At 36.7% G+C, this 24,952-nt stretch overlaps 1 protein-coding gene across 7 annotated transcripts in view; it reads right to left on the minus strand.

Annotated features, from left to right (window-relative positions):
* The window catches only part of LOC149086509 (coiled-coil domain-containing protein AGAP005037-like), a 758,714-nt gene that overhangs the window by 318,082 nt on the left and 415,680 nt on the right, over positions 1-24,952 (minus strand). For 6 of the 7 annotated variants that reach the window (XM_089255964.1, XM_089255963.1, XM_089255967.1 and 3 more), the window contains 2 exons: positions 984-1,167; positions 194-392 (listed from right to left, as the gene is read on the minus strand). In XM_089255964.1, coding sequence (XP_089112090.1) covers positions 194-392; positions 984-1,167 — 383 coding nt within the window. Of the gene's footprint in view, positions 1-193; positions 393-983; positions 1,168-23,334; positions 24,359-24,952 lie in introns of those variants that run through there. The other variant, XM_089255966.1, reaches the window with a different exon arrangement.

Consider the following 24,952-nt stretch of genomic DNA (forward strand, 5'->3'; position numbering starts at 1 on the left):
AAAGTTTCAAAACTGAAGAAACTATTTAACAACCATACATCTTTTTTCTCATGAATTAGGCGAAGCAAAATCGAAAAATGCATGAATATACAATATTCTTTAAAATGACATAAAATACAGCAGTGTGAGTAATTGAACAATGAATGTGGAAGAAATGAAAAAAAAAACAAACAATAACCATATTCATAAATACCTGAGTTCTTCAAGCTCATAAAACATATCTTTGGCTGGATCATGAATATAAACGCGAATATGAGGAGAGTCGAGGTACTCCATGGTCAATTGTTTGGGAAAGGAGCGCACGAACAAAGCCTTCACAGTATCCATTGAGGTTATCTCATTCGGCAATAGCGCCCTCTTGGTCTCGCTCTGATATTGCAGAAATACGAGACCTGCAAAAGTAAATACTTGATAAGTAATAAAAATATCAAAGTTACAGAATTTCTTTTTGATCCACAAAACTAAAATTTTGGCAGCTTGAAAAATTCTTAACATTAAATTCAATTAAAATATTTACATTTAAACTATTTATTTAAATATTTTAGATTTTGATGAAACCTGACACATTCAAATGTTTAAAACGTTTTTTATGGTCCAAGTCTAGCATCTCTGTGAAGTAACTAGTTGGCCAGTTCTCTCAAGTGGCTTCGTATTTGCCTGGACAATGTGTTGCAAATTTATCACCCTTGCCACAAAATGAACATACTAAACTTCAAAACATAGCATATTTATAACAAGGCTTCAAACTTAACTATATAATATACTATTAATTTATTAAGATATTATAATATTGTGAAGTGAAAAGGCAAAAAGAAAAGAACAGGGCATCTATTGACTGATCAAAAGAAATGGAGTAGAAGAAAAAGAACTTTCCTTAGCAATGGGAATTAGAATGTTTTTTAAAAATTAACTAATGTAAAAAATAGACAATGCTGCATGAGTTTCTGTTGTATATCATTATGCACTTAGAAAAAATTACATACCCAAAGGCCGCTCTTGGGTCTTGGATGGGGTGCGGACAATAGGAAGGCTTGACCTTGCCTTGCTGCCTCTCCTAAAACCCGTGGCCGAAGTTTCGACCTCCGACATGATCCCCGGATCATCATCATACACGCTTGAGGGTGGGGGCTGGTACAGCGAGTGGCTACGTTGATTTGGCAAATGACTCTACAACAGAAACATGTCTATCAATTTTGAACTGATGTGGAATATGTTGGAACTTACCCTATAAACACATAATATGTGCATGAAATGTATAAACACATGCCAGCAGTGACACAAAGCCTCTTAGTAATGATGAATGTTGACCTTCATCCCCCCCTGCCCTCAGTAACCATAATCATATTGTAATGTAAAAAAAATGACTCAAAATTTGATTTAATTTTTTAAAAAATTAAATTGAAAGTAAAATTAAATCCTAGGGGCTTAAGTCACATGAGCCCTCTTTCCCAAACTACTTTACAAGGTCGCAGTCTCTCAGTAATTCATGAATATAAAATGCAAGCTCCCTGCATACACTCAGGGCTGTTTTAAGAGCATCATGGGCCACCAGGCAAAGTGATTTTTCTAATGACTACGGCACGTTAACAAGCTTACTCTCGCAAATTTCAATCAGATCTCATTTTTGTGATGCCCCTCTTCTCTTGAGGCTTGGGTGGGCCCATGCGTTAAGACAGCACAGCATATACTCTTGCTGGTCATATACAGTAATGTCGGAGTGGGGTTGCAGAGGGTGCTTGAGCATCCACGGAAATTTATGCCATGGGTCTGAGCACCCCTAAATTGATTCAGAAATCAAAATTTCCTACGTGAAGATCAAAATGAACACCCACTAGTTCCAAATACTTTCAACGTCCCTGGTCCTATATACAGACATCTGGCAATCCTTAGAGCGCAATACTTTTTTTCATATTAGAGCTCCTATGGTACCTCCAACTACGAAATGTTTTCTCCAGAACAAGCTTAGGGAGCACGGTCACGTACACTGAAAATGCATCCTGCTCAAATGAAATTATCAAGAACACTGTATGTACTTTTCCAGTATGCACACAACCACACCAGCTTTAGTCTACTAAAGATGAACATTTAATACAGTGTGTTTCTAAATTCATGGGACAAACTTTGAGTGGTGATACTTATATCACTCTTAAGCAAGCATTTTTGATTGTAGAATGGGTGGTCGAGTGGCAATAGCAAAGGTGGTGGGGGGGGGGGGGTTCAGATAGTGCACAACAGCACTTCACCAAAAACATATATGTTTTAAAATATGTTTTTTCAATGGATTTGCTGTGTCATGTGCCATCAACCATTCTGGGGTACACAGGGACGCCGTAACATATCTGCTCGGGTTGCTAAAGCAATACCAATCATTTGAATGGTATTGCTCAGGAATACCAATCACCATTTGAACATAGCTAAAATATTGCACTCTCTGAAAGTGCTTTTTTTTAATTAAAATTTTTGAAGACATATCCGTGGGACCCTTTTCTTGTAAGGAGTTGCATTGCTGTAGCTCTTTTTGTTTGCAAATCATTTCAGGTCCAAAGGACTTTCCCCATACACCCTATATGTCTATTAGGCATCATAGAATCTCAATACCACAACGGTAGTCATAACAATAGACTGGAGACAGTACATTTCATCGCTGATTTCAGGTGGATCTCAATCCTTTGAGTGGCATTAACAAGATATCTGACCTCCTTATTTTAGCATAGGCAAGCCCAAATATTTTGTAAAGTGAATGCCTCTCTCAGTGGAACACTTTTCCCTATACCAATGGTTCACAAACTCTTGTCAACCACGGCTTCCTTGTCTAATTCATGATTACTCAGCGGCTCTTCAGGATAGATAAATAGATATTTTCCTGTATAAAAGGACTTCTTCGAAGCATAAATAGGTGAACAAATCAATATCTCAAGCTCGCTACGACACCCCACATAAAGGTTGCAGATGTCCCTACAAACAGTGACGCACACTTTGAAAACACTAATCTATACCCATTACTTTTTCATTACTTTATATACTCATTTACTGCTGAAAATCATAAGGAAGCTTATTGCTATTATGCCGTGTAAAGGCATCAATCAATAGTCTCATCGATGTAGTTGAAAAGTACAAAAAAAAAAAGACGAGAAAAAATAAAACTTGTTAAATAAAGCAAAAAAAAAAATTAATTAAATTAAATGCAATAATGGCATAGCTTTGTTATCTGAAGTTTATACCGCAAAAAAAAAAAAAAAAAAAAAAAAAAAAAAATATCATACTACAGAATTGTTTATTCCAGTGCTATCAAAATTAAAATTCAAAGCTCAACATAAGTTTAAATAAACAAATACAGACACAGAAACATGTAATTAAGAAAAGCATCCTAGTAAAATGAGATGTATTGAGATTCAAAGAGGAAGGAGAAATGGTTTGACGCTTGTTTTTCCATTTTTCACGACTTCTAGCAGTGTGAGGGAGAATTTGTGAAGGAAAAAAAGTCCACAAATGATTTCAAAATAAAAAGAAAATATACACAACGTTTTAATTATCACCATGAACTTATCGTCTAAAACTGCTTCTCAACCGTGCCGTGACATCAATCGTACCAGGCGTGAGAATGTATTCATTACCCTTTCATTTTTCAAGCATTTCCACAACTAATTGGTTTATTTCACTATTATGGTACATATTATTTTAATTTTTCAGTCTAAAAATCATTTAGAAGGGGAAAGATGAAAAACCCTCCCAGAACAAAGGCTTGAAGCATTCGTAAATTATAAGAATTTGGAGGATCCCTCTTCCCTTTATCGCACTGGAAATCCTTAGTTTTGTTGCAAGGCCCAAAGGAAGGGAAACATGTCTCTGGTCCTCCCCCCCCCCTCGAAACAAGTATTTTTAATTGTATTTTTTCTCATTTTCATATTTTTATGTATCTGTCTTCATGAGACCCAAACAATACAGCAGGGGTAGGGAAGTTCCATACTTTCTGTCCCTTTTCCCCAAAAATATCCTACTGCTTTAGGCAGGACCGTCATTTCAACTTTTTCCGGAGGGGAGGGGGGGGGGGCAAAGCACATGTACTCAATGTATGTGTATATATATATATATATATATATACCATCTTTAATGTATTTTCAAAAGCCAGGGGAGGCCCCTGCCCCCCCCTCCTAAATGACGGGCCTGGCTTTAGGGCTCTCTGTTGACAACCAGATGACCCCGTTGTTTGCGTGTTCAGGGTTTGCCATTGTCAGCACCACAGAAAATGACCTGAAGCATTCTTGTATATTTTGAAATAATGCCATGAGAAAACTCTGTATCCCACGTTCCTTGGAGACTAGAAAAACATCTGTGCTACTCGCCAAGCTGCTAACTTCAAAGGGTAATAAGCTTCTTTTTTTCCTCGGAAACAAATATTTCTATAGGGAGAGGAAAAAATCGTTTTGCAGACCCATTCAACACATGCGTTCAATTAACAATATTGAAGCTGTCTGTCTTTTTTTACTCAGCGAAAAGAGAGCCGCTGATAGCATGCAATTAGTGTGCGGTTAAAATTCCCTGGCTGTTTTCATGAATAGATATACAGTATACCCACCACATGGGGGAAAAATCGTTTCTGCTGCACAGCAATACAGATTCCTATGCTAGGCCACAACTAGATGCTTGGTCACCCGAGGCAAGAGCGCATTTTGACACCTCCTTGTAGTGTTGAAGGTGAGGTTTCAGAATGAAATTTGCGACCCCTTGGGGTCTAGTGCGCGGGGCACGAAACCTGTCTGCTCCCCCTTAGTTGTGGCCCTGAATGGACTTCCTATGGTGTGATTATTTTTCCAGCTCAATGTTTGTCGGATGACCAGCTGCATGTAGAGAATCGAATCATTCCTCGCTGTTCATGTATAACATTGAAGTATTTATGTCAGATAGTAGTAATCACAAACTTGCTATATTGAAACGCTCCTATGTGAGCAAAAGAAATTAAAAAAAAAATGCTCAAGATTTGTTTTGTTCAAAGTTCAAAGGATTTCATAGTGACACATTGATGAACACTAGACTTCTACCCCACGTAAGTTTGCTTCTATCTAAATATTTTCTTTCTTTCTTTTGTGTAATTAACTGTAGAAAAACCATCCACTGTCGTTTAAACTGGGAATGTTGCCAATAACTTTCAAGGTCGTCTTATATTCCGTAAAATTATTGTGCAGATGTCGATGCCCGATATCCGTATGATCAAGTTCGGCATTTGGCCCCACAAGGGTAGGGCTGACATGGGAACAGCTCTTTGGCCTGGGACAATTACCATACATTTTTTTGGTTTTTTCCAAGCTGTAAATTCACTACAGAAGAGCCAGTGAAAAGTTTTGCGTAGGGGGGCAGATGCGGATTAAAGTCAGTTGAGGCCCTGGACGCAAAAGTAAATACTGGACCCGTTAAATTAGAAAAAAGTGTAACGTTTGTGTTTTACATGGCCCAGGGTGTGCGCCTGCCCTTAAATCCACCTCTGCTTCGAGCCGCCAGAAATCCCAGCCAACGGGATGTGAACGCATAGCCCAGTCAACAAAATTTAAACAACATATATCACTGACAAACGGTTGAGGCTGTCAAAGAGAAATGAGAAAAAGTGATTTCCGCTGTGAAAGTGAGAGCAGCTCTTAGGAATGTGCGACAGGAACGGTAGCACTGGGCACCGTGCTTTGTGGTCCCCTGCACTCACTGTAAACTATTGGAGGCTTTCATGAATTTTGAAATTACTTCTTGCATTCATTCTGAAATTTCATCAATTCTGGAATTATTTCTTCCAATAATTCTGAAATTTTTTACCCCATAAATTCTAAATTTTTGTTGCGTGTGGGGCAGGAACTATTTTTGTCAATTATTTTTGATTCATCAAGCCGAAAATTTTTATCAGTTTCAGGATTTTATCTTCTCTCATTAGTTTAAAAAATTACCTTCAGTGCTGAATTTTCGCCAGTTTTTGTGTTAATCTATTGAATTGTGTATTTAACATTTTCTGTATGGATATTTAACAGCATTCTTGCATATTTTGAAATAATGGATGCAGATTTCTCAGGGGCGTAGCCAGAATTTCTTTCGGGGGGAACCAAAGTGATAGAACAATAGATTTGGCCATCTTTTTCCCTTCTTTCGGTCATTTTCTCACATTCCGGGAGGGGACCAGACCCTCAAGTCCCCCCCCTTCTGGTCCTGGGCAAGATATTTGCTTGCCCCCCACCCTCCCCCAGTTGCAGCCCTGCCGACCATTGATCACGATCATCATTGGAGTATGCAAAGGGGGTTTAGGGTTCTAACCCCCAGAGCCGAGATTATAGGTTTATTTTGCAGGAAAGAACGTAGCCCCCCATCCTCTTGAAAATTCTGTGTACGCCTATGGCAATCACAAGTTTCTATGGGAAAACCATGTCGCCTAACCAATTTGTTCTCTTAACTGGCCCATAGGGGAGCTCTATTGTATTGTGTAAAATTATATACAAATCACATAATCATATCTCGAAATGTACACACACAACTATATTTTATTATTTAGTTTATACAGTGAAACCTCAATATAACAATATTCTACGGACCAAAAAAATATTGTGGCAGAGGGATTAAAGAGGGATTAAACATTATCCTCACGTGTGATCAAATTTATGCTATTGTCATTTTTTCTATATCGGCATTGTTAATATTATCGGAAAATACGCTTTTATGTATTTATTCGTTACAAAAAATTGTAATTGATTAGTTTATTTATAAAATTCACTTAGATGTGTATTGACTCTGTAAAGAAGCTTACCGCATAGCGCTTTTGTGTCGTACACAGAGTGCAGCCATACAAATAACGTTAGCTTTCGGTGATCATTTAGTGCAAAATATTGATGTCATCAGACGTCTTCAAAAGAACGATAACATGTGGCGAAGTTAAAATTAAATTCAAAACGATTTTGAACAAAATATAAAAAATATTGTGGTAGCGATTTAAAAATTCTCCTAAGAATATCGGGTTATAGAGGCGTTTATCATAGTAGATGATGTCGTTGTACCGAGAGTTTAACATTAAGCCAGGCAATTCCAAACAAGATTTGAAAAAAATATCATTGTAGATGTATGCGTTATCGATGTTCGTTGTAGCGATGTTTTGCTGTATATACAAATGCCGTATCGTATGCAGGATTTTCTCATGGGGGGGGGGGGGGGGGGAAGGGCATTCAAAATTTTTTTCTTCACGAAAGGATTTTTTTTTCTTCCTTTTTTACTGAAAAAATACACCATAATCTTTTCTCAAGGGAGGTGCACAAAATTTTTCGGGGGGGGGGGGGGAACCCGCGAAAAATCCTGGCCTGAGGGCCCGGCACTAGCATGTGGGGGCCATGCACACACGCGATGGAAAATTCTTGGAAAAAGTATATGGCTGTGCAGCAGTAGAAACAAGTTTTTTCCCCATGTGGCAAATACTGTATATCTACTCAAAAAAATAGCACGGGACTTGAAACACTGACATTCACTCATTGCATGCTTTCATCAGCGGTTCCCTTTTCATTAAGGGGCGTTCAAGTATTATGTAAGCAAATTTTTCGCCATTTTTGACCCCCCCCCCTTGTCAGCAAAATTTGGCCATCAGCTCTGCCCCTGTGAAACCTATCGCATAGTGGTGGGATCAGAGACGTACACGGGGGGGGGGGGCATAGGGGGGCTCTCTCGTGCCCCCTTCCCACGATCAAAAATTTATTTTTTAATGAAAAAAAAATAATTTTTTTGTAATTGAAATTTCGGAAGAAAATTCCTTTATATGTTATTATAATAAATTTCTGTTAATTTCAATGTTATTTGAAGGCTATGAACTCAAAATTTATCTTTAATAAATTCATTGCGACCCACCCTCTTAGCCATATAATGATAAATCACAAAAAGTTCCTTGGCCCGCGGACCAAATATGGTCCTGGGAGTTATTTGATGCGGTCTGCCCTCTTCAAACCTAATTTTGTAAAAATGAACTAAGCGGCACATTTACAGATCGCTTAAGTGTCCCGAGGTACAATTCCAGAACATTTAAGCGGCCCATGGCATATTTTCAGATCACTTAAATGACCGGAGACATAATTCCATAACACTTAAGCGATCCGTGACACATTTAGAGATCCCTTGAGTGACATGTGACGTAGTTTTAGAGAACTTAACTGGCCCCCAGTGCGGTTCTACATCACTCAAATTACCCGCGGCACATTCTCAGATTATTTAAGTGATGCGTGGCACAGTTCCAGAGCACTTATGCGGCCCGGGCACATTTCCAGAGCACTTAAGCAGCCTGGACAAATTTCCAGATCACTTGGATCCGCGAAACATTGAGGTCACTAAAGTGGCTCTGTAGGGCACTTATCAATGAGGGATGTTACTTCAATTGCCCACAAACTATCGAAAGGTTTTTCTCGTTTTTGGCACACAGAGTAAGATGCCATTAAAAATATTTCATATTTTCATAAAAGGTGGTTGATGACGTAAGCATTATCCAAACCCCCCCTCCCCCTTGTCATCAAAAGTCAGCAAATCGGGAACCCCCCCCCCCCCCCATCGATGATGACTTAATACTTGAACGGTCCCTAATTAAAGAAAAGGCGGACAGATCCAGTTACTGTCAATTGAATGCAAGTGTTCAGTATGTACAGTCTGCGGAAAACAATTTTTTTTTTGCATAGAAACGGTTGGTTTCGGAAAAAAAGCCGGCAAGTTTCTAACAATATCTGTTATAATCATTTGGAGGGCCATGGTGCCCTCAGGCAGCGCCTTGAGGACCACAGAGAACTTCAACAACAGGAAGCAAATCACAGGAAGGAGTGTTGAATACATGAAATAGGGGGAAGATGACAATGACATTCAGTCAGGCAGGTGTTCATTTTAAGCACAATCTGGTTTTGTAAACCCTGGGGATAAACGACGCAGACCCCAGCAAGCGCCAGACATTCATGGGCTCCAGCCCTGGAACAATTCACATCATTTTTTGTTTTTTCACAGTATAAATTCACATAATGGGCCCGCAAAAGATCTCAGCCTAAGGGCCCGGTTCTAGGATGTGAGGGCCATGTGTGTTCAATATTTGCGGAAACAATTACAAATTTATGTTTATAACAAATTTTTATTTCTGAATCTCGGGGTAATCTCTCTCTGCTCCTTGCAACAAACCACTTTTCAGAGTCCGACACCATTTCATCATCAGTCAGACCTTAGTATAATGTTACACCTGAGTGCCGAATAAAACGACTTCATTAGCAGGGTGATTTCATAACGAGTAAACGTTTTGTCAGTTAAGCTAGCAGGATTTTAAGAAACCGACATTATAGTTGTGTTGACGGTAAGAGTGGTCGAGGTTATACCGAGGTCTTACTGTATATCAATGATTCCCAGAGGGTGAACCACATGAAGGAAGGTCCCACAGTGCTCCTGGCTGGAGTGAGTCTCGGGAGGAATTTTTTCCGATTTTTACCATATAATTCACAACAGATGGGGGGGGGGGAGGGGGGGGATTGGGAAATCCTGTCCTGGTAACCACAAAACATCTCAATCGAGAAGCCTTGTTCGATGACGTGGGGGTGGGGGGCCCATTGCTGATAGATACTTTGCAGATAAATTATATTCATTGAATGTACACTACTGTACTGTATTTTTATAGGGCTGTGATTCCCAATCTGTTTGTTGCAGCACTTTCTGGGTGCCACGGACAGGTTCGTAAATAAGAGTGTAGATTATTGCTGTCAAGTGTGGGGGAAGGGCTGAAAGAAATGTAGTTTTACATCACCTCAACAGTGTAAAAATCGATAACTTTGAAAGATAGTTTTTGTTTCCCCTGAAATGTGCCGTCCTCTCAAAATTTCTGCCCAGGGCCAAAAGTTTTTGTGAAAACATCACAGCGTTTTACATGCCGCACATTATTTTTCTGCAATGACAGATGAAATACTGATGTTGAAATAAAACTTAATTTCTTTCAAATTAATTCACTGGACCAACAGAGCCATTTGAGGCTGCTGTGGTGGTCAAGTGGTCATAGCGACGGACTCGTGTCACGAGGTCCCGGGTTCGAACCCCACTGTCACCACAGTGGTGGTCGGCTGAAGTTGGTTTTCTGTGGTTCCCAACTTTAAGGCGTGAATGAGACCCGATCTCCCCTTGAAAAAGTCTCGCCACAGACCTACAAACAGCACAAATGTAATTCGATCATAACACGTCACACTTCACTTCTGAAATATAGATAGCAGCACTGAAAAATCAAACACAACACTACATACGCATTCAAACTGCTAGGTACACACACAGCTACACTTCCGGCACAATTCACTAGGTAGCAAATCACCAATATATGGTTATAGACCTGAGTTGTGCTAGAACTCCTTAATACACAGGCTGGCGCATGCGGCATTCTGGTCCTTTTTGTAGCACTGCTTACTATCATCGCATTGTAGGGTCCTTTCAACGCTCCTATATATTAGTCAAATTTATTGTGTTTTTAGTTGTTTTTATCGATTTTTTTCGTGAAATAACTTCAGAAATGCCTTGTTGTTCGGCTCCAAAGTGTTCCAATTCCGACAAAAAAGGTTTTACAGAATGTTTAGATTTCTGGCGGAAAAAGAACGACGCGAGAAGTGGATCGTGAACTCCAGGAGAGACGATTTCATACCAGGAAATGGAGCTCGCCTGTGTGAAGTGAGTTAAATTTAATTATTCTGTGTGAATTTTATTTTTTCAAAATCGTATTTGTGATAATGATTTTAAATGAGAACTATATGAAAAAATAAATCGTTTGGAGGTAGCAGACGATATTTGGCGCCATTGCTCGCGTGTTGTGTTTAGATATAAAAGTTATGGTGATTTTCAATCATTTTCCCGGTTTTTTGTTCCGTTTGATTTAAGAGAAAAGATGCATAGGTACATAATTTTGACCAAGAGAACTAATTTAAATTCAAATTATTTATGAATTTATCGTGGAATGCTCACTTTCTCGGCTCTTAGTTTGGCGATTTATCGCTACTACGACGAATTACTGTTATAGTGAATTTTAACTTATTTTGTTATGTTTTGAGGCAAAATTTCATGTGGTATTTCTGTGGAAAATAGAAATGTTTTAATTTTGGCATTTTCAACTAAGAGAACAAGGTGATTTCAAATCAGTTGGAAATCGGTCCTTCAATCCTCCTTGCTTGCTGTAGTGAGCTCTGCTGATTTGGCGACTTATCGCTTGCAGATTGGGAGTAATTAGCTAAAATTGTATCTTCACTGAAAATCAAATTTAATGGGATTAAAAATTAATGTGATAGACGTCGTATTTCAATTGATTTCATTTTCTGTCCCCCATAATTCTTTTAACAGACTACAAAATTGTGATTGGTATCATTAGTTTGTGTTACTGGACTGGTGAGCACTCTCTCTTTCCTGCAAGGCACATGCAGTGACTACTTTGCAAATTAATTACAAAGAATTAATTTAATCTTACTATTTTAAAATTAATTGCATGTTCAGCTTAAATCATTATCTTGCTTGGAAAAGGGTTTTTGAATTTTTTCACTCGAACTACATGCATGAGTTTTGAAACAAACACCTCATGGATTAAATTTTGCCCATGCAAAAACTAGTTCTTTTTCTTCTTTCTCAAGAATAATACATTCCAATTTCTTTGGGGTTTCTAGAAAGTATGATGGAAAGTAATTTTTTCACATTCGGAATTTAAAATTTCTATTTTTTTTAAATTTTAGACATTTTTATAATTTTTCTTAAATTTAAACATTTTTAAAATTTTCAATGAATCTCAAAAATTCTATCTATATCCCTATAATAGCTTAGTAAGTGTGAAAAATTGCATAACAATGTCAAATCATTCGCCAGTAATCAATTTGAGAAAAACGCATTCAAGTATTGTGAAGCAGAAATGTTGAAATTTTTTTCTCAGACCCAACACCATACAGACACATGAAAATAACTTCAATATTCAATAACGTACTGTTTTTTTATATTGCTATCTTACTTTTATTTATCCCTTTAATGCTTTGAAAAGCCTGCCGCTTCAAACACTTGATGCTCAGCAAATTAAAAAAAGCCATAGATTAAAAAACTGATGAGGTAAAAATTCAATTGAATTTATTTTGCAGTCTGTTATCTATTTAATATGTTCTGAGAGTAATATTTGAGGCAAATTAGCAATTACTAAGAGAAAGATAAAAAAAATAGAAATTGACATTATAACCGTCAAAACGCATTATAAACGTTAATATTTTTTTACATTGACATTGGCATGAACAGAATTTCTGGTAAGTGTGATACAAAAGACGCGTAACAATTACTTTTTTAAATGAGTATTAAGCTCAACAATGTGTGCGTAATTTTCAGTAGACGAAGTTTCGTCAACTGTCACCATCTCATTGCATAGATATGCAATTGCGAAACACGTTATAATGATAGCAAGAAAAACCTTTTTGAAAATCAGTTTTTTTTTCATTCACTACCTATACACTTATTTCTGATGTCCGTTATCACAATACACAAATTCACAACAAATCACACAAAACACTGCACGTCAATATAAATTTTGTGCTGCCTCCATTGTTTTAAGTGGTATTATTATAATTATTTATTCATCTGTGGAATTTTCCCCATTTCATGAAAATGGTTTTAAGTTCATTGACCAGATTGTAAGCACACTGATAATATATACTAAAGATAAAGATATGAACTGTTGCATCCTATCTTTCTAGTATGTGGAATACATCTCCATTGATATTTTTCCTTTATCATCACACAACCTTGGTTATGTTCCAAAAACTCTGTTCATAACATTTAGATGTACTGCTAATTTGATTAATTAAAGGATAATTTCGTTGAACAAGAAACAAATAACCATGCATGAAAAAAATTATGGAAGTAATAATAAACTGGTAATGTGTAAAACAAAAGTACACAATAGATTCAATAATATACGAAATAGAAAATGTAAACAAACAAAAAAAATGTAAGTCAGGGTTTGACAAATCAAGAGGGAAAAAAAATTAATGCCAGTCAAACTTCTTAGGAGCCAAGGGTGATCTTAATCTCAAATAAAATGGTAATGAATAATGTTTTTTTTTTTCCAACTTTCTATATCTTTTTCCTACTTTAAGAGACACATGCCGCCTTGAAATTAAAAGACTCAAATTTACTTATCACATGATTTACTTTATAAAATCTGTAATGGCATTTCATCGCCATGGCGCCCTGGTGGGATTTGTCAAGTCCTGCTACAAGTAACTGTTTTTTCCCTTAACTGAATGAAGAAAAAGACTCATGAGCAAGTATTGTGAATGGCAGGGATTAGTAGGGAGTGTTTTATAGGGATTACAGATTTCAGTCAGATCGTCCATCTCAAGCTCTTTTTCACAAATTCATAGAAAAGCTCTATATTACACAGCTCACTCAATACACATCTAGGCAATTTCGTAAGCGGAAGGTTCAAATCTACACTGTTTTGTTAGTGAATGAGCACCAGAAATTTGCCACTGGACTTATCCTTTTTGCTTGTCCAAGTTAGAAATTAAATACCAAAGTACATATATGGGACATGTTACGAGTGTGAAGCATAAATAGCAAGTTAATTGCTGAAACAGGTAAAATGCCTTGTTGGATTTCCCTGTCCCTCAGCATGGTTAAATTAAATTTTTTTCCATCATGAATTTTTAACAAACCTCATTGCTGACTATATTTCATTTATTAGCCAAGAAGGTGGTGTTCCTTAGAATTCGTTTTTGGATTGTTTGGTAGACTTATATATGGATAACTTTTTTTTTTTTATATTTTTGTCATATTTTGTTGATATGACCAATATATAATGAAAGACAGATTCTTAATTATTGGGTCTAGTGAACTATCTTAAGAAATATAATACCTGCTATATAGTAACTAAGCTATATATATATACTCAATCTAGGTACTGAAGTTATAAAATAGGCTCCCCCACTTTAGTGAGTGCGCAGGTGTAACTATTTATCACTCTGCCAACATCATTTCACACATTCATTCCTCTGAATACGAGAAATTTGAAAGATTCTAAAACTAAGTGAAATTTATCTGACTATCTTTACATAAATATGTCTTTCTCGTATTTTTTTTTGTATCTTAAATATTTGTCTTTTTCATCTTTTAGTCACCTGCAATTTCTATATTATTCTTTTAAATTATTGGATGAGTAATGGTAAACTTCTGAAAATAGTTTGCTATACGTATCGGCATCTATCTATTGTACACAATGAATTACTGTGTGGTGTCAGAAAAAATTACATTATGCACTTACACTAATAATGTTATAGAGCCTCAGTGTCTTTATATTTTTAAGAAAAGTTTGTGTTTCATTTTTACTCGTTATTGCTTATTTGTTTACTTTTTGGATGAGGAGAGAAAGCTTGGTTCGGAGAATACTAGCTACAGACAAATATATTTATTAAAAGGAATCAATGTGTGTATTTTATTGGTGATTATCTATCCTAATGTGGTGATGTTTCTATACATTTATTAGGATTTTAAGATTAGCTTATTATTGGCCCATGGCTGCAACCGGGGGGGGGGGGGGCAGGCGCTGGACCAGAAGGGGTACAGAATTCATCCTTTAACTGTTTCTACATGCAAGGGGGGTACCAAAATTCTGGCTTGCCCGGGGGACAAAGTATTTTGTTGCGCCCCTGTATTAACCTATTACTAGGGTCACAGATAACGAAATACGGGTATTTACCATGTACGCGTAGACTATTTTTTGCCATAATTGTAATTTTCAATTTTCAGTAGAGTTTTTATCTTGGCTCTCTTAAAGTAATGCTTTTGAATATATATATATATATATATATTTTTTTCCAGATTAATTGCTGTTGGGTCACGCAGTTTCAAGAAAAGAACTATATTTCTATTATTTAAGCATTTTTTTTTTGTAATTCCCAAAATTTACTGGTACTCTAAAGCAGCGTAGTAATTAATTACAAAGTGTAGAAAAATATGTGAAATTGTGAATGATATTTGTAAAATCTTGCTTTCATCAGTTATGTACATTATGTTTGAATATTTTTTTAATAAATAAATGTATTCACTCATTGAGCTCGTCAATTTACATTATTGAACCTGTGTGTGCTATTCAGAATTTGTAATTTACTGAAGAAAATTCTGATAAAATAAATGCTCCTAAAATATTTAAGAATTTTTTTACTAAATTTCCAATATCTAGAGGCAGTAATTTATCAAATCCTTAACTTCACACAATCATTTAATATCCAGAAGAAATTTTCTTAATGTAATCTAAATTGACTATATATATTTTTGTATGCCACTTTTATCCTGAAATTAAGGATCGGGGTAAGGGATATATAGGAATATTTTATTTTCACTAAAAACCTGAAAAAAAGTTAAGAATTTTTTTTATTTTTGCTATATACTTTTGTGTTTATGATTAATTACTTGATCGTCATCACACGAACTGTTACGAATTCAACCTGTTGCTTACCAATAATTTCGTGATTAATCATAATTTCGTGAGACGTGGTTTATTTCCCATAGTAAATCCGTTCCTTGAAATTCCTCGTTTCTTCCACAAATTTCTTCCACACAATCTCCCCTGTTATTAATCCCTTTTATTAATTCAACTCCCCCTTTGTTATTAATTCAATAACTTAATTCGTTACAGATTAGGACCGCGAAGATCCATGACATCTTTATAAGGGAGACTGACATGGTTTGCAGATATATGAATGCTATATTTTTTGTTTGATGGCACAGTAAATTAACTATAAAGATGCTTGCGAAAAATTTTAGCTAATTATTATAGGTACACGGAAGACCCCAGTTCAGGAGAAGACTCCTTCTGTCCCAGTCTAGTTCAAACAGGAACTCTAAGTACATTGTGTGTGCAGTGAATTACATTCAGTAGTGTACGGAAGATTTTCTCATGAGTGCGGGGGGGGGGGGGGTAAACTTTTTCTTTGTCGAAAGAAAATGGTAGAATGATAGTTAACCTACAAAATAGGGTGGATAGATCTGTTGGTTTTACATGACAGTCTCGGTTTTTGTCCAATTCGGATCCCGCTTATAACTTTTTTGAAAAAAAGTCATAAAGAACTTTGAATAAACTAAAAACGAATTCCCTCAGAGAGAGAGAGAGAAAGTCAGACTGGGGCAGAGACAGGGAATGTCTAATTTAACACTACTCAAGACAAAAAAAAAATCGGTTTACCAAAGAAACTTCAACGGTTTTAGGGTAAAGGTTTTAGGTTTTAGTGGGCTGCTGATTCCAAAACTGGTGTTGGTTTTGACGAAATGACTCTAGTTTTGAGATAGTACATATTCTCAACATTCCAATGCAGTCTGTAATCACTATTTTTTGCGGCAGATTTTTACTTTTGTGTTTTTTCATTTATTTTCGTAACTTATTCTCACTATTATTGCATTCATAGCATCATTAAGGAAGCGTAATTTTCATATTTACGGAATAAATGTGATAAAAGTGAAATTAGCCGATGTAGATGAATGAATACGAAAATTTTGATTTTTATAACTTTTACTCAAAATTTCGAAGATTTACAATGTTAAGCGAAAATAGGTCGTGATTTTGCAGAGTAAAATGCTTTTGAATTCTAACTCGTGAATTAAGAGTTCAGTTGCCTTCCGTTTCTGAGTTCTGTCCGAAAATTATGGATGTTATTGACTATTTATAGAAGGACCAAACTATATATCCAGTCGCGCACGTTTTGCGCATCAAGTTAATTTTCTCATGAACGCAAAAGTCAGAGCCATTTTTTTCGAAAAGACAGAAAAAAGTTTGACAGCAGCAGAAGAGTTTAAATACATTTATTTTACACGATATTCGACGCGACAAATTAAATTCTGCAGCATATACAGTGGTTTTATGCTGGGCCTATCTGACGCCGTGACAACATTTACATCAACTTTGCACCCAAATTTTGTACTTTGGAAAGCTTCTGCAAGATAATATTTTTTGCAACGTTATGGCATGGTATGAAGTCATTGATAAATAGAATCATACTACTGTCAGTAGTCATCTAAAATACTTCTGTTGATGGCCATGCACATGAAATTCTACTACCTAATTTGCAAAGGCAGTTATTCAAAGTCTTCGTAGTCCCGCTAATAGCAACAATGCTGACACAGTCAACCTTCGGTTTACGAACGTCTCGGTTTGCGTGAATTCGGTTTACCAACAACAAAAATTGATTCGGTTTACGAACACGCAAGCAGGAAAATATTTGACTAAATTCGAAATGATAATGGAGAAATTGAAGTGTCTACGGCCGCATTTCGATTTTTTCAAATGCATTCCTCCGAATTCGACTCCTTTTATCCAGCTCATAGATCAGCTTGTCATTTCAAATTTTGGGACGGTTATCATCAAAGAAATTTTTGAAACACGTTTTGCAATAACCTCTGATACATATATAATTACTACTATCTGATTTCTAGAAACATCATTTTAATGTCCCACATTGCTCATAGAACTTATTGATGAAGTTTGGCAGCAAGTGACTTATAAAACCATGAATTCGGTTTGGAACGCATTGTAGCCAGATTGCTTTGCAGGCAGAAATTTCGAGAGCTTTGACATTGAGATTAATAGATGAAATTAATCAGACTAGACATGGGTACAGCTTTGCCCATGTATAGCATATATGCCCGTTTTCTCGTAAAGTCTGGATTTTCTCTGGAAAAAAGTGTTTTTAGTGTCGGTATGATTATTATAGGTTTCGAGTTATTCACTTGAGCGTGAAAAAGTGTAAAAATTTACACTGTAGGAATCTTCGGGGTCTTAGAAACGAATGAATTTATTTTTACATTAATTCCTATGGGCAAATGTGTTTCGGTTTGCCAACCTACCTCAGAAACGAATTAACTTCGTAAAACGAGGATCGAATGTATTATGTACCTACAACGCCGTTACTACTCACAGAGGGAAGTACTATTAAAGAAGGAGATATGGAGAGCCTACTGAAATATTAGCTTCTAATCAAGTACTTTATTACTTCGCTACAAAATGAAACCTGAAAGAAAAATATATCGTTAGTTTTGTTCATTTCTGCGAATTAATTGTAAAATCTCTAATTTATAAAATTTTATTTTTGCGAAATTTCGAAATTTTATGCGCAAAATTTACGTATAAATCATTAGACATTCGTTATTTGTCATGATCTTGAGCTGATGAACCTCTCACTGGGACAACAAAGAAAATATTTTCAGAGAGCCAGCGGTTCATAGACAAAATACATCTCCCAACACTTCATATAAAACTCGGCTTAGTGAAACAATTCGATAAAGATACACAATAAATAAAGTGGCGAGTGCTTCCAATTAATTTGTAAAACGTTTCCTGGACTGAACAATGAAAAGCTGTGAGCAGGGATTTTTGATGGTTCTCAAATTCATAAATTTCTTAAAGATTCGAAATTTTCATCATTTTTGACGGATATTAAATCTTCAGTTTGATCATGTTTCGTATCGGTTGTTGAGAATTTTTTGAATGATTACAAAGCAGAGAACGATGAAGAATTGCAGTAAAATACGATTAATTTGTAATTTGAATTTAAAAATTTTCAAACGTTTGAAAAATAGACTGTTAATATATGAGCACAAAAGCGCATTTTCTTCTTAGTTACTTGGTCCAATTTCACAGACAATCTGAGTCATTTTAATGACAAGAGAGGCGGTTTCATCAAGATATGAAAGTAATGGAACAGAAGTATCAAGGCAAGCTCGAGCCTTGCGTATGATGGCTGATTACTCTACCGAAGCCTCCTATGAAAGACATTCAAAACCCATAACAGAAAATCATGCAAGTGCTTCTCCTTGAATTAATTTAATATCATTTTGTGTTCATTTTAGTGGCCAAAATGCAACATTATAGAGCATATCATTACTGCATTGATCTATTCTGATATCCTAAATATATTCCTTTATTTTCATTCCATATATTATACGATATATAAATATATACACGATATGTATAATGTATATTATACATATATATTGTTTTACTTTTATTCTGAACATAAATGTACCACAAATTTCGTGTGACGTGCATTGCCTGCATATTGAAATCTGATAATTGAGTGGAGTGTTTTTAAAGATGTGCATTTATTGATTTACAAATACGCATTACTTCATTATCAACGACGGGCTTAAACATTTTGTGGCCCTCGAAAACTGAGTTTCCTAATCCCTAAGTAACCATGAACACCCTGGAGCAAGCCAGGTTTACATGGGCAGAATGAACATCAAACTACTATTTCATGGTCACAGAGAAAAAAATCATTTGACAATAAATTTAAACGATATTGCCCGCTGCTTCCAGACATTTAAAGGTTTGAGAGCTGTCGGAGAAATCGAACCGATTACCTATCCAGGACCTCAACTTCATACTCTTTCAGCCGGGCAAGTATGTCTGCCTCGTGTAATTTTTTAAATTTTAAAAGAAGAATTTAGCAAACCATCGTCCGAGCACTCTAGATCCACCTCCATCCTTTACTTGACTTGGAGGAAGGGGTTTTGTGAAAACCCTAGGCAAGAGGAATAGGGTTCGATGTCTGAATTTTAAAGGTTTTAGACAAAATTTTAAGCTACAGCGAAACCTTGATACAACGACTCTGCAGACAAGAAAAAATGTCGTTGTAGATTATGTAGAGATTATATATCGTTATGTCGAGAGGTAACAGTTTAACATTAGAGTATAGGCATTTTCAAACAAGGCTTGAAAAAATATCGTTGTAGAGTAATTTATCGTTATATTGAGTATCGTTGTAGCGAGGTTTAAATGCATTCGCTTTGTTGAAAACGAAGTTTTTAAATTAAAATGCAAATCAAAGTATTTTCATTCATCACGTTTTTGCGGCTCTAACATTTAACGCCCCGGTTGCGGCCAACCTTCACACTTGCCGAAGTCCGGCCCGTCAGTATTGACTTATCTTCCGATTTATGTATTGATTACTTTTCATGATTAAATTTATTCATTCCATTAATTCAAGCTTTCTACTGATGTAAACTCCGCTCGCAGATTAAAATGCGATTTGTGTGCTGCTTATGTAGTACTACTGAAATTTAGTTTTCACTTTATGTTAAAAATTAGAGCGTTTGAAAAAAAAATAATGCCAGATTCACACATAGAATGAGCACTCAAAATTACCCTGAAATCACTAAAAAGTTTTTAGCAATAAAATTAGTGTTAAGCACTACATGTCAAAGCACTCGAAATTTCTGCCTGAAAAGCAATCGCTACAATGCGTCCCAAACGGAATTCATGGTTCTGTAAGTCTAAAGCCGCCCTTAGAGGTGTGCGGCAGGTGCGGTTGCACCGGGCCCCGCACTCACGGTAACTTATTGGAGGCTTACAACAATTCTTAAATTATTTCTTGCATTAATTCCGAATTTTCATCAATTCTAGAATTTTTTCTTCCGTTCATTCTAAAAAAAATCAATTCTGTTATTATTTTTCTAATTAATTCTAAATTTTCATTGGTGTTGGATCCATTTCTTACAGTTATTTTTAATTCCTCAATTCTAAAATTTTCATCAGTTTCTGGAATATTGTTTCCTCTCATTACTTTAAAATTACCTTTAAGTACTGAATTATCATTAATTTTTTTTATTTACATTTTATTGTGTATTTAAAATTTTTTGTTAGGATATTTCTCAGCATTCCTGCATATTCTGAAATAATAGCTGATGATCTCCCCTCCCTACAAAATATATAAAATCGGGGCTAAGGGGGTCCTAAACATTTTTGATGCCTCGAAATTTTTGAGATGCACTTGACCCCGTGTCTGATAGCGGCGCCCCTGTGTAAGCCACTTGCTGCAAAGCTTCATGGATAAAAATTATGAGGAATGTAGTGTATTAGTTTATTAAATTATGTTTGCAGAAGTCAGCGATTGTTAATTCTGAGACAGAGATTATTGCAAAACACCTTCTTAAAAGTCCTTTGATTTAAACCTTCTCTCAAAGTTTTAAAACTACTTTTTTATCCATGGGCTGGATAAGAGTCGTATTTGGAGGTACGGACGGCAATGTTAGAAAACGACGTTTCTCAGAAGAAAACAAGGCGACAATTGACTTTAATCCTCTCAGCTCTCAATCAATTCATTCTTCTTCATTGTACAATCTCCCATGGGGTCGGCAGCCGACATACATTGATTCTTCTTCAAACTTTCCAGGAACTTATTTCCCCCCCCCCCCATTAAACACATTTAGAAAATGTAGCTCGAAAAATCGCCAGAATCATTCACCAATAAGTGTTAAATTATCGGTAAACATAAAATGTCAGATTTTGACCCGATCGCGACCAGAGAACGTACCTTAAAAATCGCCAGAATTACTCGCCATTAATGTTTGATTATTGGTAAACATAAAATGTCCGCATATGTCCCGATTTCCGACATGTCCGCATATGTCTCGTCCGCTTTTAACCCCTAATCGCAACTACCTGTATCGTGTCAACAATTGAATTATGTGGGAAAGAAATTGTATTGTAAGAGCTTTGTGTCAGCACCTGTTGTGGAGTATCTTTTTCGATAGAGACATTCTCACTACTCTATCTCTGTGTTACCTTTGAACTTTTTCTTTCCCCTACTTCTAGTTTCAATTGCATAATTATCCTCTTTTTTCCTTATTTAGGAACATGCCAAACTTTTTATAGTCAAAATTGAATTTAGGAACCTCCACCATGATTTGAGATTACACAACATTTCTGTGCTTGTCAACTTGACGTCATTACCATCTGTCTCACCCTCATGTTTTTGTGTGTGAGCCAATTTTATTATTGCTCTAAAAGTGCCTTCAGTGGCACAGTCATTGTTTGGTTCTGATAACCAGGTATTGAATTTTTCCTGTGATTCAAGTATGTCAACAATTTGCTTAACACAAAATCTATTGTTTTTTCGAATGGTACATCATTATCATCAATAGTATCTCTGATTTTATCAATAATACTAGATGTATCAATATTATCTCTAGAGGCAATAGCATAATGCGAAAAACATTACGTCAGTTTTCTTTTACCAACCATGTTGAAAATTCGCAATATACACAACCGATATAGAAAACGGCAAAAGATCGACTACAGAAGTATGTACTTACCTCTCCTGTCTCGACATCTTTTTGGTATATCCAAGGAAGAGCGCAAGAAATTATCCACTCATGCGGGACCACAACGGCCTCGTTATGACCTTCCCACACAATACACGTATCACAGACTCCTCCGACAGCACACACGCACACAACTAGAATCAGAAATACTGCGACCGTTCACTTCCAACGACGAAATTCAAAAATCTACATAAAATTACGTGCGAGTCGTGAACCTCAAGTTTTACATAAGAACTTTTTAAAAACTTTTATAAGGGCTTTAGATCAGACCAAAAAGGGTGGCTCTAGGATGTGTAACCCATGATGGGACGCACGGCCCTCATGACAATTAGATATGTTTATAATTTGCGACAGTTAGTATGCAAATTGATAGGAAGGTAATTCTAGCTCACGGGTGGAGATACGGGGGGGGGGGGGGCGTGTGGGGGCACCTTTGACACCCCCCCCCCCCAGCGTCAAAGGTGGAGTCGACTGATCTAATGCATATATGTATATATAAATTGACATCATCGTGCTCCCCCAAACTTCCAAGTCTATCTCCGTCTATGTGGTGGTGTCTATCTAGCTAGGTAGGTATGGGGGGGGGGGGGGAAGGTATTCAGAAAAATCAGTTTGCTCAAGGGCCCATGATGCTGTTGAGAAAGCCCAAGCTTACTTTATGAAAATTGCACGAAATCTCAGCATTGACGTGACTGAGTTTGCAATATTTTATTAGTTTTTCTACATTTCTGCCATCCTTTTTATATGATGAAAGCGTTTAACTATCAATCAATCGAAACTTCTACGATTTTTTACCAGATGCTGGAAAAAAATTGTACATAAAAAAAAATTCGATACCTTTTTTTGTGGTGCCCCCTTTTCCCTGATGTCCTAAGCACGTGCTTATTTTGCTTAATGGTTAATCCGGACCTTCACTTTAATTATGCAAACACCCGGAATATAGATGCGTGAAACATTAAGAACCTATCAGTTATAGGTCTTTTAACAGATTGGAAACAGGACCCCAAATTTTTCAAGATTTTCTGCTGAGATCCTGTGAGTCCCGAATTACACTCGATCCTCCAGAAGCAATATTTCGGCAAAAAAGGCATTTCAAAGAAGACGTCAATAGAACGACAAGGGAGGAAAAAAAAGTTTTGTGTTAATAATAGCCATAAATAACGATATGATGCGCGTCAAGTACCATGTTATGTAATTATTTATAACTATTCAGAAACTCACCCCATTCTTTTCCCTGGTTTGCTGCTGCTGCGGATTAGCATTCAGAGCACTAGTCGATCCGGATTTTTTTCTCAAGGGTGACATTAAGACTTGATAGAGTAATGACTTCCGCCTTCGAGATGAAGACTTTCGGTTGCCGGAAGTGGTCGATCCCGCGACCATTTCCAGCGTCGACGATTCCGAAGAGGACGAACTCGAACTGCCATTTCGAGTATTACAAGCTGTTGCTTCTTGTGAGTGAGTCGTAGTAAGATGAGATTTGGCATGAAGCTGTTGGCCTTGCGATATATACTGATGATCTCTGTATTGCACAACTGCTTGAAACATTATCTTTACGTCGCCGTGACAGCGAAGCAGAAAATATCTCTCATTTATTACATCGATGCTACATTTTGTCGGTCGAAAATGGACAAATTATTTTCCCGTGTCATTGTTTTTCTATTTTCCAACGCGTTGAAGAAAAATATGCTGAATCGGCAATGAAACAACTCTTCAAAAAATCACATGCCATGATATAACACATTTTCATAACATATAGTGGAATCACAGTAAAAGAAAAAAATGCCGAAGAGACTTTTCACGGACAATATTATGTTAAGCAAAACAATGAGGGTTCGTTACTTTGCTCGCATTAGTAATCCTCGTCATCAAAAAAGTTATAAAAGAGAATCCCCCCCCCAGTTTGCGACAGCTTCACTACACTTTTTCGAGCTTCCCCCCCCCCCCTTCAGACCATCATTCGAGCCACTCGATTTGTCTTTCCCGGACCTGATTTAGTCAGCAGCCATTCTAAACAAGACGGAGTGAGCGCGTTTGGATGCATGGCCATAGAAAATGAGCGACGAAGCACATGTATTAATGGACGATGCCAAATGCACAGCAAAACGCTAGCTCACTAGGTAAGAACAGTCCCAATACTTAAAAAATATAATGTTCTTTCAATGACCTTATATCGTAACTACAAATCTTTTTTTTTTCTTTCCTGTGGCTGGAGCTGCAGTTTCCTAGGTGATGATGAACCATCGCCGGCGCGTGCGTAAACAGACGGCGCTGTCAGCGCCAGCACAAAACGATCCAATGCGCCACTGAAAGAGAACACAAGCATCCGCGCATGGGTGATACGGGTGCGGCGCAAGCAAGACACGGTACACTGCACTGTAGCAGTAGAAGATAGCGACAGCGGAGAAGCTAGTAACACCGACCATCAGAATCAGAAAAATGACATGTAAAAGGAAAAACATTTTCCTCTGAAACAACTGACCAACTGCGATAATTCAATTTTCATGTTTAGCACCTGCTCAGTAACCGAACAACAATGCGAAGAGAAGAAATCTCAGAGGTATCACGAATCCTAATCGCGTCTAAAAATATGAACGGTTTTACATTAATAAGAAAAACTTACGGAAGTAAGATTAAAATAAAATATGTTGTACGTAGGAGTGGGGGGGGGGGGAGAGTTCTTTATTCTTCGATACAATTTCATCGCCTACAAAACTGGAAAAATGTTATATCGGAGGGCTGTCAGAAACGAAGATTGTTTTCGTAGCTGTGATAAGCATGTAACCTATATACACACAGCGTTTCCGCTAGTATCAACCTTATTACAATCAAGGGATTT

Source organism: Pholcus phalangioides, unplaced genomic scaffold (genome assembly GCF_987345545.1).
Source record: "Pholcus phalangioides strain wild (caught in Gottingen) unplaced genomic scaffold, Ppha-v1.0 ptg000004l_1, whole genome shotgun sequence".
NCBI lineage: Eukaryota > Metazoa > Arthropoda > Arachnida > Araneae > Pholcidae > Pholcus > Pholcus phalangioides.